The 15,772-nt window shown below is 40.5% G+C and overlaps 1 protein-coding gene across 1 annotated transcript in view; it reads right to left on the reverse strand.

Moving 5' to 3' along the window:
* cabp1 (calcium binding protein 1) overlaps positions 1–11,896 on the reverse strand; it is a 16,994-nt gene extending 5,098 nt beyond the window's left edge. Inside the window, exons 1-3 of the mRNA XM_015395098.1 lie at positions 10,991–11,896; positions 870–900; positions 638–781 (exon numbers count right to left, since the gene is read on the reverse strand). Of these exons, the coding sequence (XP_015250584.1) occupies positions 638–781; positions 870–900; positions 10,991–11,638 (823 nt within the window). The 5' untranslated portion in view covers positions 11,639–11,896. The remainder of the gene's footprint in view (positions 1–637; positions 782–869; positions 901–10,990) is intronic.
* Between the last annotated feature and the right edge of the window lie 3,876 nt (positions 11,897–15,772).

The following is a 15,772-nucleotide window of genomic DNA, read 5'->3' on the forward strand; positions in this document are numbered from 1 at the left end:
CTCTGCCTCTGCATTTGGGTCCTCCAAAACACAACCAAACCCTGACAGAAATGGCTCTACTCCGCGCCTCTCCTGGATGGCAGAGGTCCTCGATCTATTTCTATGGTTATGCTCAGCCACCCTGCATAGGAAGCTCAGTTTGGGTGATTTTATCCCGGATCTCATTCTTTTGGTCATGACCCTGATTTCATCACTGTAGCTCAGAGTAGCAACATAGACCGACCAGTAAATCAAGAGCTTTGCCTTAAGGCTCAATAATTTAAATAAAGTTAACATTTTGATATTTTACCCTGAAAAGTTTTCCGGTATTCAGAGCGAACGATACGAGAGGCTCGGTATTGGCTATAAAAGGCCATGTGGTCAATGTGGTTCTTCCGTACAGGAAATCTACCCTGAATTAGCTTTGTCAGTACCTATATAACTGAGCCTCTATGTACGCTTTTGCTAATAAGTACATTTCCCATTGATTTAAGTCACTGACCTTTTTTGTGTAATGATCCCATCCGTGAGCTAACTGCATTTTTAAAAGCTTTTTATAATCAAGCTGTTTATGATGACTGTATTGTATACAGTCTGACAGTATACACTCTGACTGGATCTGTATACAATACATACATACTAACTGTTAGGAGCTTACGGTTCATGTTTATCTGCTGACTCAGTTCTATCAGCTCCATTTCGGTCGGCATGTATCCCATGGTCCTCATACAGTTTCCCAGATCTTTGCAGCTTATGAAGCCATCCTTGTCTTTATCAAATTCCTTGAATGCATCTCGCAGCTCTGATAAAAAAAAAAAAAAAAGATCATGTAATACTAATAGTATGGCCCTGTAATGAATAGGTGAAAACATAAAAGTAATTGATCTTACCGTCCATTTCTTCCGGTCGCAGCTCTCTGTCCTGGAAAACAAAACATTTTACTTATGGATGCTGAACATTACATGATCACACACTAATGAAAAATAACAATCATAATAATGGCAGTAAAATACACTTTATTTGTCAACTTATTCCATGCAGCTATCATTGCGGTGGTCCTGTGACCAGAGTAAAGCCAAAATCAGGTTTCCAAATCTTCTCCTAAAATTTTCCCAACCTTCCAAGGAGCCTCAGCTACAGCAGCCTAAACGGGAAGGAAAAGTTAGCGGCCGGATTAACTGAGTCACATCGTATTAACAAAAGTTTAGAGGTGCGGATCTCTATCAGGCAGTACCAGGAACCTCAACGCTGAGCTTCAGAGAGGAATGTGTCTATTTCTGTTTTCTTTTGTGTGTCTGTATACCATAAAAGCCACCTTTAAAGGACCGAGATTGCAGCAGATATTTCCCAGAGCGCTCAGGGGTTAACGGCGGGAGTGAAGAGACGTCTAAACACAAAGTTCTGACGTCAGGCCCAGAGCACATACTGACCAGAACCTCTGACACAGAAAACACAGCCCAATCAGGCCAAAACAAAGTGGCAAACCCAACACCATCAATGGTTTCTGGGTCAACCCATCGATGCCATTTCATCAACCTTAACAGGTCAGGGGAGCATGTCCTTGGCTCAGTCAGCTAAGCAAAAGCTAAAGTAAACAGATAAATAAATGCATTTTATCTGTGTACGAACTTCCATCACTAACTCAATTAGTAAGCTTGCTCAGGACCCACTGTCCTGCATGTTTCATGTTTTTCTTCCTCTGTTGAACTGGCTGCACAGTGATGTAGTTTGTAGCACTGTTGTCTTGCAGTAAGAAGGTCTTACTGCAAGACATAAAAAAAAGGAGGTCTTTGGTTCAAGCTGGCTCTTTCTACATGGAGTTTGTCCAAGCATGTTCTCCTGAACATGTCTGACAAATGGACAAAGAATCCATGACTGCTGGGTTGATTGGTGTCTCTAAGTTGGCCTTAGTTGTGAGTGTGGGTAAGTAAGTTTGCACACCCACACTAACATGTAAAGACCTATCTAAAAAATGGCGGAATGTTGATTCTGAGGACTACAGTTGCCTTAAAGTAACCCAGTTTGTAAATGGGCAGATCACTGATGTTTGAGGATGTTTTGAAAAATGCATTTACTGAACCAAGTGTGGCTCCAAACAAAGGCAACTCTGAGCTCGGCTTTCCAAAAAAGGAGACGGTACAAATTTGATGTCCACTTAGAGACTTGTAGAAAGTCTTTAAATTAGTATCTTTGAGGGATAGCATGGAGCAGGCATCTATATAAGGAGGCTTTAGCCCTCACTGCAGCTCTCTGGAGTTAGATTCCTGACCTTGATGGCTTAGATAGACCCCCCCCCCCTCTCTGCCTGCTACCCATACTTCATTAGGATCATTAAATGACTACATCAATGCCAAATAGTTGTTTGGACGTCAGTCCAGAAAAAAGGCTCTTTCTGTCCAACCATAAAAAAGTCAGAGTTTACTAAACTCTACAAGGACATTAACTGCTCAGATGGGACTAAGTCAGAGTTTTTTACTCCAGTTTGGTTGTGGTAAAATAAGCATAAAAAAAGTACCTTTTTCCCTTTCGTTAACTACGGTATAGGACTAATGATGCTCTGGGCCACTGAAGGAGGAACATGGACTTTGCATCACAGGTCCTTCAAGAAGTGGAAAAGGAGAAGGTTTGGCACCATGGGTGGCAAGGACTGTATCCCCAGTAATTTTGTTAGAAATAAAAATTTTAAAAATTTCTAAGATCTTTTCCCACATATTTATGTTACTTAAATCTATTTTTTTATGCTGAGATTATGTAATTGAAATAAATACATTTTACATTTTTACATTTATTCAAAGGCTTTTTACACTTCTAATCAGAGGTTAAATTAAATTTATTGAAAGATATAGAGGAACAAATTCTGCAGGAAGTAACAAGGTGAAGCACGGTGGTGGATGGGGAATGCTGAGGGCTTGTTTTGACGCCTTCAATCCAGGCTTCCTTTAGGTCATTGGGTAGATGATGATCTAAAGCAAAGTATTTTTGAGTTGAAGGCTGACAGTAAGTCAGTCTGCCAAGAAGCTGATTCTTGGCCAATATGGCGTGTAGTAAAACCTTTTTCTTTTATCCAAAACAGCTACAGATCAGTGTGATGGGAGAGTGAATGAAGGCAGGCTGTGGGTTGTTTATCAGCAAGGCAAATTAGTTTGGGTTTATGTAACTTTAGATAAAGCGAGACAAACTAGTTGTTTTCAAACCTTAAACCTAAAGACAGAGTGTAGTCATTTCGATATTGAAAGCTCTATTATACATCTGACAATGTACATTTCTAATACTGTAGCTTCTTCTGGAGTAAGAAAAATGCCAGTTTGATATGACGACAGCAGAGAGAATCATGTTTTGCAAAACTTACGTACAGCCTGCCTGCACTTTGCCATGCCTTTACCCAGGAAGACATAGTTTCGTCCCAGTACGTTGCTCACGACAATGCAGTTTTGTGTCACGGAAACAACGGAGTCCCGAAAAGGCTCAACATACCCTGATTCCTCATAAGACAGCACAAGCCTGAGCCTCCTCTCAGCGTCCTGGAGCATCTTTCCACGGGTGTGCAGAGACAAGGGAGATTACAATTAAGACAGTTGCTGCGAAGATCTATAAAGAACATAGGTCGAAGTTGTGCAAAGTGCAGCAAATACATAAATACGCAGCAAGTACAAAAAGTACCGTAAAGACAAAAAATGAGTGCAAAGGAAAAAATCCTGAAAGAAGCAAAAAAAGTCTGCAGTAACAGAGACGTTCCAGTCCAATAGGGGGAGACAGTCATCAATTCATGATAGACATTGCTTCAAATTAATGTCCATGAAACAAATCCTTATTGGAAACATAAACAGGATGTCCGCCGTCCAGTAAAGAGCGCCATTGTTCATTCTTAAGGAAAGCCTTCAAAGCTCTACTAACAGCACAGAGCATCCACCATTAATACCATATGTTAAATAGTCTGACAGTATGTCAGAAAGACATACCATGTCTTTAAATGATACCTTTACATCTCTGTATATTGGAAATGATAAGCGTCTGACTTAGGTTATTCATCTTTTTTAATTAGTAACCTTAAATTCGTAAATAGTATCAGTTATAGTTTTATTTTATCTTATAAATATGTTTATGTTTGATCATGTTAGAAAACTTATTTTATGTTAATTCATTCAGTATTTAAAGGTAAAGTGGAGGTTTTTTGCGAATTTTTGAAAATTCTCTCCACATGCACAACCCTGTAACCACTCTTGAGAGGGAACGCCAATTAAATGCGTGCGAGAGCGTGCACAACACACCATTTCTCCTCGTGAAACACCCTGTTTAAAGGTGGTTGTTTTCATCGCTCATACAAGCTTACTATCCAAAAGAAGATTTTTGATTTTTTTCCACTAACTCAGACTCACCACCGGTAAGTGAAAGTGGAGAAGAGCACGTAGGAGGGCCTTAATAAAAATAAGCTGACTTCTATTAATCTTACACTTGAGAAACTTATCTCTGCATTAAACCCATCACCTTGGTAAGCAGTTTGCTGCCATTGTGTGGCGCACGGGGAGCATTGTGGGGATAGGGGTCTTGTTCAGGGAGCCAGAGTGGCAGTTTGTGGGAGTGGGGCTCGAACTCAAAAGCTCTGGATTGCAAGCTCAATGCCCTGACCACTTAGCCTTGTGAGACCATCCTGATCTCGCGAGCTTTCAAGGTTTCACTCGCAGATCAGTCTGGAGACTCTCCGTTAAAGAAAATTAGGAGCCGTTCACCAAACGAACGTCCAATCAGCGTTGGCTTTGAGGCGGGTTGAGGTGTGACGCAACGAGAAGCGCGACAGTTCAGTCTAAAGAACATGGCGGCTTCAGCCAACGAAACTAGCGTTAGCGTGGCTATCGAGCAAGTTTTATCGGAATTACAGAGTATTTCTTCACTGAAAGAAGAGCAAAACACTGCTCTGGAGGCTTTTCTCAGAGGAAAAGATGTTTTTGCTCTTCTCCCGACTGGTTTCGGCAAGAGTTCAATTGGCTCCTCTTCGTCGTCGCTCTGTTAGTACGTCATATGCTTCGTTGATCTGATTGGTTTATTTGGCCCGTCTATCACCAACATAGGCCAATCAGCCAACCAGTATTTTCGCCCCTTCCCAAAATTACTTCAATAATAGATATGCGGAGCAAATCCATCTGGCGGAGTCAGGTTACTGACCACTAGGCTACCACTCCCCCATAACATAGGCATATCACCAGAATCATTGACAATTAGGAGGACCACTTATCTTGATGATCCACCTGGAAAAAGAACATCCTCCACTATACCTTTAATACAGTCGGTGCCATAAATGATTAATGTTAATATATAGCCTATACTAATGTATTTGTAAAAAATATTTGGCCCTTCATGTTGTGGACAGATCCTCTCAACACAAAAGGTTTTTGAGAAAATTACCGCCTATCAATCAATCGATCAGATTAGATTGATAACTTGCTTTCCTAATGTCTTCAATAAAAGGTCTGGTCCCACATAAGTTGATTGTCTCCCCCTAGTGGTTTGGAGGACATTATGTGGTGCTAGTTTGCAGCTTTAAACAACATTCATTTGCTTTTGCTACTTCAAGCATTTCCTCTTTGCATGTGTTTTGTGTGTTAGCATACTTGTTAGCATATTTTATCCGTTTTGTTGTCACAGTGCATTTATACTTTGCTGCTCTCAGTTTTCGGATTGAAGTATTTATTTTTTACAACATTTGTACTTTGCCTATGTTTTTACATGCTAGTCTACTTTTTGTGATTGCTGATTTACAGATCTTGGTCCCTAGTAGTTAGGTAGAGTGCTTTGCAAAAGTATTCACAATCTTTGAACAATTTCTCAGATTCAAACCAGAAATTTTAATGCATTTTAATAATATCTTATAAAATAAAGCAAAGCTAACGGCGCATACATTTGAAGAAGGAATCTGATTTCTAATGATGAGGTGCATCAAAACAAATAAAAAGTGATCTTATATTTTTATCTAAACTGTTATATTTAAAGGAGAGGTCAGATAAGCAAGGAATAATCAATGGATCATTATCTATACCTAAAACTAATACGTTTGCGATGATTTAAGAATTTAGCGTTAGTCAGTAAAAAAATAATAACAATAATTTTTGTTGGGTTCACGGAGTCTGGGAGCGGCCATTTTTGCCCAAATATAGTAACCCCTCCCTCCTGCCATCTTCCAGCAGTGACGTCACGGTGCGGTAAGCCTAGCGCCATTCTCCCCGCTTTACAAGCAAAATCAATGGGAACTACTAGACACATCTGCAATCAACAACAATTATTGAAGATTTCCAGAGGACGTCACCATTGAAATTCACCAGAGCTATAGTGAAACTGACAATGCCAACATTTGGAAGTAGAATGTTTTCGAAATTACTTGGATAATAGCGCGTTGTGACAAACACCAGATACAGCACTGGGACTTGATCAACAGCCGATACCGCACCGTGACATCACAAACCACCAGTAGGTGGCAGTAGTGTTCTTTGACAAACATGGATGCCTCCAGTAAAGCACATTTAAATGAAAAATACTCTTAATAAAAAAAACGTATCATTTATTGAACAATATGTAAAAATTTCATATTTAAAGTACTTTCAGAAGCTTGAATTCGGAATATGAGCGGACTTTTCCTTTAGCTCCGGAAGAAATTGTAACTGTTATCAACAGGTACATCTTTTACTCTACAACTCTGATAATCTTGGAAGATCGCCGATGCTAAAGAGTTTGTAGAAGGATGTGAAAACAAGGAACACTTGACATTTTTTATTCTCTGTATGATCAAATAGACCAAATAGTGATATAGATACAAAACCATAGGACCTACAGCGGTATTTTAATTGAAAAGAGCTCTGAATCGAGAAGCTGAAGACTTCAAATAACACCTTAAATATTTTCATAGCTACTTCAAATTAGTGCAAATCTTTTTCTAAAATCCGTCCTGAATACACAGATGGTTGCTGCTGAAATATTATATATTGTGAAAAAGTTCAGTGGGTTATAGGAACACTTTTGCAAGGCACTAGTTAGTTTAACTTTGAGCTGCCTTCGTTCTTCAAGAGGAAAATGCAAAGCAGCTTATTTATCTTTATGAAATCTGTGCTTCAGGTTTTAAAAGCCGAACTTCTAAGTCTCACTGTGTGTCCCTACAAGAGAAACACTGTCTGAGCAGAAAGTTAACCTAAATACAGGTATAAAACAAACATGTTGCCAACTTTCCACTCATTATTCATAACAGTTTACTTTATTCTTATACAAACTGGCACCTTACACCTGTACTCTGTCGCAGGAAGAGTAAACAAACTTAGAGGGAGAGAAGAGGCCAGCTAAACACCCAGGAAACAGCTCACAATTACCAAAGGGATGCTGTGCAACCAAAATTTCTAAATATCAAAAGTTTCATTAGAAAATGCTGCAACTATTTGCTCAAACCTGAAACCGATAATTTATCAATCTGCAACAATCCCAGATCCCTTACCGTTCTGAGAGGCCAGTCTAAGCAGTTTCCCATTCCAATCGAAAAAAGAGGCAATAAAAGCGACCATGAGGACTTTCTATCCTTCAGATTTGTTTGTCGGATTTTGAGAGGAAAACAAACTTTACTTTTAGAAAGACCCATGAAGACTTGGGTGCTAACCTGTCCCTATGATAACAATCTACTATCCAGAGCAGTGAGAGCAACAGCATTGGGGGGGACAAAGCAGAGTGAAGTAGGGGAGAAGGGGAGAGAAAGCATGAGAGGGAGGGCTGAGGGTGGAAAGATAATAATGCCTATTAAAGGAAAAGGGACCTCTGAAAACATTTCATTCAGATGTCACAACAACCACGCTGTGGATTATTCTGTAAACAGTGCGGATACCTCGGCGCAGGCTGACGGAGATCAAAAACAGAGGGAAAAATGCTGCATTTGATCACCAAATGTGCCTCTGAAGTCTAATCATTGTCACACAGATTCAGCTGTGGAAACCCAGCCAAGGCAAGTTTCGGAGAACATTCTGTTACATTCAAGTCGTCCTCACCTGGACACAAAACAAGCGGTTATTTCCAGCCTCTCTGAAGGCAGAAGACCTTCTGCGCACGTCTTTGTTTTAGGCTGTGATGCACGTCATCCTCTGCTCTCTGCAGGTGATGACAAGGTGACTCTGACCTCCAAGCCAGCAGCCACACAGCAATAAGACAAGCAAGTGGGAGAAATATCGCCTGTGTGTTTATCCCAGTGACATTCATATCCAAACTGACCACACGTGTTTGTATTTATACAGAGTGAACATCATGCTCTTTTTTAACACCTCCTGCAATTAATACAAGCTAATTAATATAAGGGTCCTCTGCTGCCTAATGAGCGTCTGTTTATGCATACCTGACGAGCCGCTCCTGTGGAGTCTTTGTGTGGCTGTGGAGCTGCTTTCTGCATCTCCGTCTTCTAAATTCCTCACCGACGACTGTAGGTTTTTTCAACATAACAAAAAAAACTGCCTTGAGGTCACGCTAATGTTTTCCCAGAATGCTCCCAGGCTGACTCATGGCTGAGCTGTACAAATGGATTTTCATACTATGAGTATCAGATGGCTTCCCTCGAGGGATGAGCAACATGTTTTCTTTATGATTGAGAGATTTTTATTTCGCCAACAACAGTGCCTCTTTTTATTAGGGTTTCATGTGATGGACCAAAATAAAGCAGCTTATGATTGGGAAATGGAGGAGAGATCATCTGAGGTTTTGAAAAATCTTAAAAGTGTGGCTGGTGACCTTACTTACCCCTTTTACTGTGATAACCTGCACTGCAAAAACAATCTGAAAATAAGTAAAAAATTCTTAAATCAATTGTATTTACCCTTATTTTGAGCAGGTAAATAAGATAGTTTGCCAATGGAATGAGTATTTTTACACTTAAAATAAGATAATTAGATAATATGCACTTGAAATAAGAAAATGCAATATTTTTTTCTTATTTCAAATGTAAATTGTCTTGTTCTATTGGCAAAGTCTCTCACTTACCTCCTCAATTCAAGAAAAAATGCTCTTATTTAAGAAAAAATGACTTATTTAGATTTACATTTTTTGCATTGTGGGCGTAATATATTCTTAGAGGCCTTATCATTTTATTTAGTACGATGAAGCATTAGGGCCAGGTTATTAGGGTTTTCTATTATGAGAATAAAGTCGTAAAATTACGAGAATAAAGTCATAAAATTACGAGAATAAAATTGCAAGAAGAATAGTCATAAAATTACAAGAATAAAGTCGTATTTTATGACAACTCCTACACAACTCCCTAAAATGTGGAATTTCAAGCATTATGTGAAGTTATAATTGACATAATGCATCGGTTTGACAAATAAGCCAATCTTTTAGCACCAGCATCAAATTGGGCAATATGTCAAAGTGGACTCAGGTTGCTGATTGGTGGAGCTGGTCGTCCGTCATCTGCTGGGCGGAGCTCCAAGCTTTCTTTCTGAAAGGGGATGATGTATGATGACTTCATTCTTGCAATATTACAACTTTATTGTTGTAATGTTATGACTTCAAAATAATATGACTTCAAAAATATGACTTTCTATCAAAATAGAAAAGAATATATAAATCTCTAGCCTGGCCCTAATACTCCGTGGTAAGATAGAGAGAGATAGAGAATGGGAGGCAGATCTTTTAGTTATACTACTTTTAAGGCTAGGCTTAAAACTTTCGTTTTTGATAACGCTTATAGTTAGAGTGGCTCAGGTTATCCTGAGCTATCTCTATAGTTATGCTGCTATAGGCTTAGACTGCTGGAGGACATAGGGACCCCTTTTTCATCATTCTGTTTCATTCTATCTCTATTCTCCCACTCTGCACAATTTGTTAGTTCAATCTCTAACATTCTGCTTTCTCAGCTTTATCTCACAGTAGCTTCATCTGGTCTGTTCCTGTTTGGCTGAATTTAATGGATAGAACTTAATGCGAGGCCAAACAACTCGTTATTAGCTTTGGTGTTGGAATGGCCTAGTCCAAGCCCAGACCCAGATTCTAATGAGAATCTGACTGTGGAAATATATTTTATAAAGAATATTTATCAAAAATGTCTGTCAAAATGTTTAAAGCTGGGGGGGAGAATAAAACAACCCATCACAGGATGAACATATATACAAATAACATTTTTAAATTGTTTATAATGTTCCCATCCAGATTTCCATAATAAAATCTCAGTATAAAGATAAAAGCTTAAGGTTAAAGCATGAATATTTATAACAAATGTTTTATTTTACAAAACAGGGTATGTAAATCCCTTCTGGATAAAATCTAATTACCAAACATGGAAGTGAGTAAACCTTGACCTCTTTGGAATGCACCCAGTAAACACATTATCCAGGTTTAAGGTTTAAGCTGGACCGCTCTGAGGATTTCTCAACCTGCAACCATAAAGCGCTCCTTTCAAAGCAGCCAATTTATGCAGAATGACAGCAGAGATAAGAGAGCGGCTCATAAAGCTGCACTCCTTCTCCTCTGTATAAATACCTCTGGCAGCTCCAAATAGATGCTCCACCAGCAGCAGGAACAGCCTTTAAACAGAAACAATCACTGCAGCTGAATGCTGTGGGAGAACAAGTCCACACTGAGATCTTTTTAGTTTTTTTAAATCATTTTCTGCTTTTCACCACAGGGACATTAGCACATCAGAGATTTCCACCTCTGTGGTCCTGAAGCATATTTCTGTCCTACTTCAAGAGCGGCTTGATTGAGGAAACCTGTAGGAGGTACAGCTCTGTGTTTTCCAAATTACATAAGAAGTAAAAGGTGAAAGGAGCCCTTTTGTCTCCAAAATTGTCCAGTAATGAGTGTTTGCAGACAGCAGCACAGAGGAGGCCAGAAAAAACAGCAGAGTGAGACTCAGGGAGAATTGGGGATTAATTATAGATGATGTGATTCTCTGAATCTAAATGTGGATTTGGGGCATCGCTGTCACAACTTATCAGATCATTTAGACTTTCTATTATTCATTTAAAATGATTATAAGCTCTTTTTTTTTTTTTTTTTTTACCTGCCCGAACAGGGAGTTAAGGATGCTCCTCAAATTGATGTCGGATGCGGAGGAAGCTGCGCTGGACCTCCTGGAGCGGCGGGACGACCTGCTGGAAGGCGGGACAGGGGAGCAGGAGGACGGGGAGGGACTGCCGAGCTGACCGCCGCCGCCGGCCGTGCTGCTCCTCTTCCGGTCCCTGGGCTCACACAGCGGGGCCCTGTCATCGGTGCTGTCCGAGAGGGAGGGCAGCCTGCGGGCGTGCGCGTGACAGGGGAGGTGATGCTCGGGGTCATCCGGGTGGTGGTGCTTCCTGCGGTGGTGGTGGTGGTGGTGACGGTGTGCGGGTTTGGGGTTCACCTCTCTGTCCGCCGGCTGAGGGGAACCTTGGGGCTTGGGTTTGCCCCGTGCGGCTGCGGCATGGCTCCCCTCCTGGCCGCCGGCCGCGGAGGGATGGCACAGGGGTCTGCGCGCGCTGACGTCGCCGTCCGCCGACCAGAAGGAGTCGTCTGGTTTTCCGCTGCTGTGGAGCGCGGCGGGACGGTGGTGGTGCTGATGGTGATGCTGACCTCTCCGGATCTCTGATGTCTGATCGGGGAGGTGTGTCGATCTCCTCGATGGTTTGAGTAAAGATGTGGTGGATTCAGATTTGGGGAAAGAGGCGCTCATCGCGGCGGATCCGATCTATTCCGCCTCCGCTGCTCTTTCATCCACATCATCTTCTCTCTGTATCATAACTATGTTTTTATATCTTCTATCAGTGGAGACCTTGTGCTTTCAGCTGAGCTCCAGCTCCCCACCTGACCGCGGTGCGGTATCCAGCCAGAGCGCGCTCAGAGGAGGAACAGCGGCTGCGTCGCTGCAGAGCGCGTCACCTGTTCATTAAGGTTTTATTTGACACTGACGTGGCCAAGGACACCCAGCAGACCTGAGAACTTTTAATTAAAAAAGCAGATGAAATTGCTCCGATTTTCACTGAGCAAATACGTCACAGGTAACAGCCTGATCAATAAAAGATCAAAGCACATGGACTCATTATTTTCTCTTGATTTTATGTCTCAATCAAACACAAAGGAGCGCGTTATTGTGACATTGCAGGTAAAGGAAACCAACATGTATTTTGTTGATTGTAAAAATTCAATTCCCAGCCCTGATTCTCAGCTGGATTTAGAAATTTGACATCATAATAATCTAACAAATGAATAAGATCAATTCTAACCAGTCTGTATTAGATCGGTTCTTTGTTGGAAGAGGACATTCTACCTTGTTTATTTCTTACCTCACACATTTACCTTTCCCTGCTGAAGAAAAACACAGCATGATGCAGCCACCACCATGTTTCATTCAAATTTGGTTTCTATCAGAGGACATTCTCTCACATTTTCTTCGTCTTACAGTCCTACATGTTTAAGATGTGCCTCTGCCTCCAGATCATCCATTACCGCCTCAGTATGATGCCAGGTGCTTCAGAGGCAACTTAATCAGCCACTGAAGCCTAAAGGATCAGGGTTAGGAGTCACTGCCCTACATGGCTTGTTTGCTTCATTCGACTTTGTCAGGCGTACTTTTAAAGATTTTCTAATTTGAGCTTTGAAAGCTTGCAGTACCTTCAGAGTCTCAATTTAAGTTATTGGCTGCCACCAATAACTTAAAAACTCTTAATCTCACTAACTTTGCAGTGAGCGACAAGCACCCTGTGACACACTGCTGCAGGGAGTATAACCTGCCCTTGATATCCCTCTGTATATTATATTCGGTATCTTTGAATTTAGTTCATAACACTAGTGATCTATATATTATATTCATTATTTATAATAAGTATTCATCTCTATACTCATTCAGTAAAACCCATGTCCTGTATTTATGGAACCATAATTTATCCTGCACTTGCTGCTATTGCCCTTCTGGTTAGACCTAAACTGCATTTCGTTGCCTTGTACCTGTACATGTGTAATGACAATAAAGTTGAATCTAATCTAATCTAATGTGATCATCCATCCATTAATTTTCCTTCCCTACTGGGATGGTGAGAGGTGCTGGTGCCTTTATCCAGCTCTCTACGGGCGAGAGGCGGGTTGCATCCTGGACAGGCCGCCAGTCCATCGAAGACCCTTATTTTATCATAATAAATGGGTTTTGGTCTTTATGGTACAGGCATATATGTAGCTTTAAACTAAGTCCACGGTTGTTAGATGGCATCCTACTATTACCGTTGCTCTCTAGCAAAGGTAATAGTAGGATAGTGAAACTCACCCATTCTAAGTCCTTCCTGTTCTGTGGCAAGCAACACCCATGCTGCACTCTCCCACTGAGACACAAGATGCTTTACATCCACGCCCTGCAGGACCAAGGCTTGACTTATGCAGCATAGGATAAGTTTTGGCCCAGTGAGGAGCAGTGTGCATGTGCTCTGAGAAGGTTGCAAGTACCTATTTGATCCCCACAGGCTGCATTCTGGGACTCTGAGCAACACCCTTAACCCTGCACTGCTCCCCGGGCGCTGCACAATGGCAGCCCACTGCAACCCAAGGGAATAGGTTAAATGCAGAGATGGAATTGTGGGACAAGGACAGTAAAGGGATTTAGGGATTAACATTTAAAAAATTGAATGTAGGTTTTCTTTTTTTATGTGAATGGGCCCTTTAAGAGTTCTTTGCTTTTGTAAAATTCAGGTTAATAAAACAATTAAGAAAATCTTTCTTTAAACAAAAGATGCAAATAAATGGCAGGCGGGTTACAAACAGTCATCCAAAGAAAAGCAACCCCAGACCTTCTTTCCTTTGGTTTTTTGGTGTTTTTTTTTTTTTTTTTTTGTAATGTGCATTTCTGTGTCAAACATGCCCTGTGGACACAATTAAGTCATTTTAATAGAACAGCTAAGTTATGCATTTTGCTTTTATTCTCTTTTTGACCTGGTTTATGACTGTCTCAATTTTTTTAATGAAAAAAAAGATACATTTTAACACATTCTATCTATCTAGTTGTAGTTTTGATCAGAAAGGCATTGTTTGTCTCTCATCATTGCACCTACAGGGCTTGTTTTATGTTCATAAAGAGAGCTGAGAGAGCCTTTCAGGGGGACGAAGTCCTCCACAGAAAACCTTCTCCAGTATCGATTACACTTCACAATACCCCTTTTGTTAGTGCATAATCAATACTGAAGTAGGGCTTGCACAGATGGCCTTATTCTCAAAAAGCTCCATTCAGCAGGCTGCTGTGGAGTTAATGCCTATAATTTGAAGCATAAGTTAATTTCTGTGATGTTTGCGTAAAAGAGAGAACTCTGACACCAGATGGTTATATAAGATACTCCACCATTTATTAAATGTACAGAAATACTGCTCAAAATCCACACGAGTGTTAAAGGACAAAATCCTTCATCCAAATGTAAACAAAATGAGTGTCCCATAGTACAGTGTGCATAAAGCAAATGCTGTGGATTAGCAGCACTGTCGGTTTGAACCCCATTATGCACAGCTCGCTGTAATAGTCAGCGTTTTCCGATGTCGTAAATGGCGTCTAAGTGATCGCAGTTTTGTAAACATTAGAACTCAACACGGGTACAGCCGAGGCGATTCATTTGCACTACCGCACATTTATCCACAAAGGCCTGTTGGATGAGTAGGGTTGTGGCTTTTGTAATGGGCACCGTACTGGGCTGCAAAAATGACAGTGTTCTAAAGAAATCATCACAGAACAACAGAGAGAGAGAGAGATACTTCATAAACATTTCACAGAACATACCGATCAAATCTATCCAAAACGATTTTTTATGGTCGGCTTTTTCAGTCGGATGACTCTGCAATCACTTTAGCGATTAAATCAAGACAACACAATAGTTAAAGCATCGGGGACAGTTGTTTCAGGACATGTCGAGGCATTCAGGGGGTTGGTTTCTTTCCACTCCATACGTATTTACAGAAATACAAACCTGGTATATCAAATACATCCAAATGAGAAGAGTTTAGTAAACGTTACCAAAAGTTGGTCACCTCCGATGTCGCGGCGCAGGCCTATTCACAAAACAACACGCTGAAAAGTGCTTATCTGTCCTTGTCCAGGGAAAACAGGACCGATTTACAAAGGGGAGCACGACTATCCGCCACGGCGGTAGGCGTGGGGAAAGACACAGCATCTGCAACTGTAAACATTCAAATCATAATGGACATTGGACCTCAGTTATCAAATCCGATTCATGATTTGGGTTTAAATATTTCAGCATGTATGGGTTTCTATGTGAAATAAAAAAAAAGATTTAATGTTATAATGCACCCAGCCCTTGAATGAAATATTAAAAGTCATCCCTTCCTGCTGATGGAACAGTTCTGTGCTGTTTTAATAATGTGCTTTTCAGAGTTTTTCAAGGTTTACAAAAAGAACAGATTATGGTGATTTTATGCAAGTTATGATGGATAATACAATCAATGAAAATGGGTTAACATTCTGATAGCAGGAGGTTAAGGTCATTCAGAGAAATACACACAATCTAAAGTGCTCATCCTGAAAATCTAAAAGAAAATCACCAGAAAATGTAGAGATATAAATATAAAAAAATACCAAATAATATATATTTTTAGCCCTTGTGGAAAATGTAGGCAGGATTTTCATGTTGTCAAAGACACCTAGTTAACAGAAATGGTTGGTTTATGAACGAGGCCACACAATAGTTTAAAACATTCTCTCTTCTATCCAACTCTTATGGAAGAGGATTAGGGTCACTGAAATTTTTTTTTTAAATTTTATTTCAGTTTAATATGGGAAAAAAGTCAGAATTCTGAGAAAAAAGTCGTCAGAATTCTAAGA

Source organism: Cyprinodon variegatus, unplaced genomic scaffold (assembly GCF_000732505.1).
Source record: "Cyprinodon variegatus isolate N-32 unplaced genomic scaffold, C_variegatus-1.0 Scaffold725, whole genome shotgun sequence".
Taxonomy (NCBI): domain Eukaryota; kingdom Metazoa; phylum Chordata; class Actinopteri; order Cyprinodontiformes; family Cyprinodontidae; genus Cyprinodon; species Cyprinodon variegatus.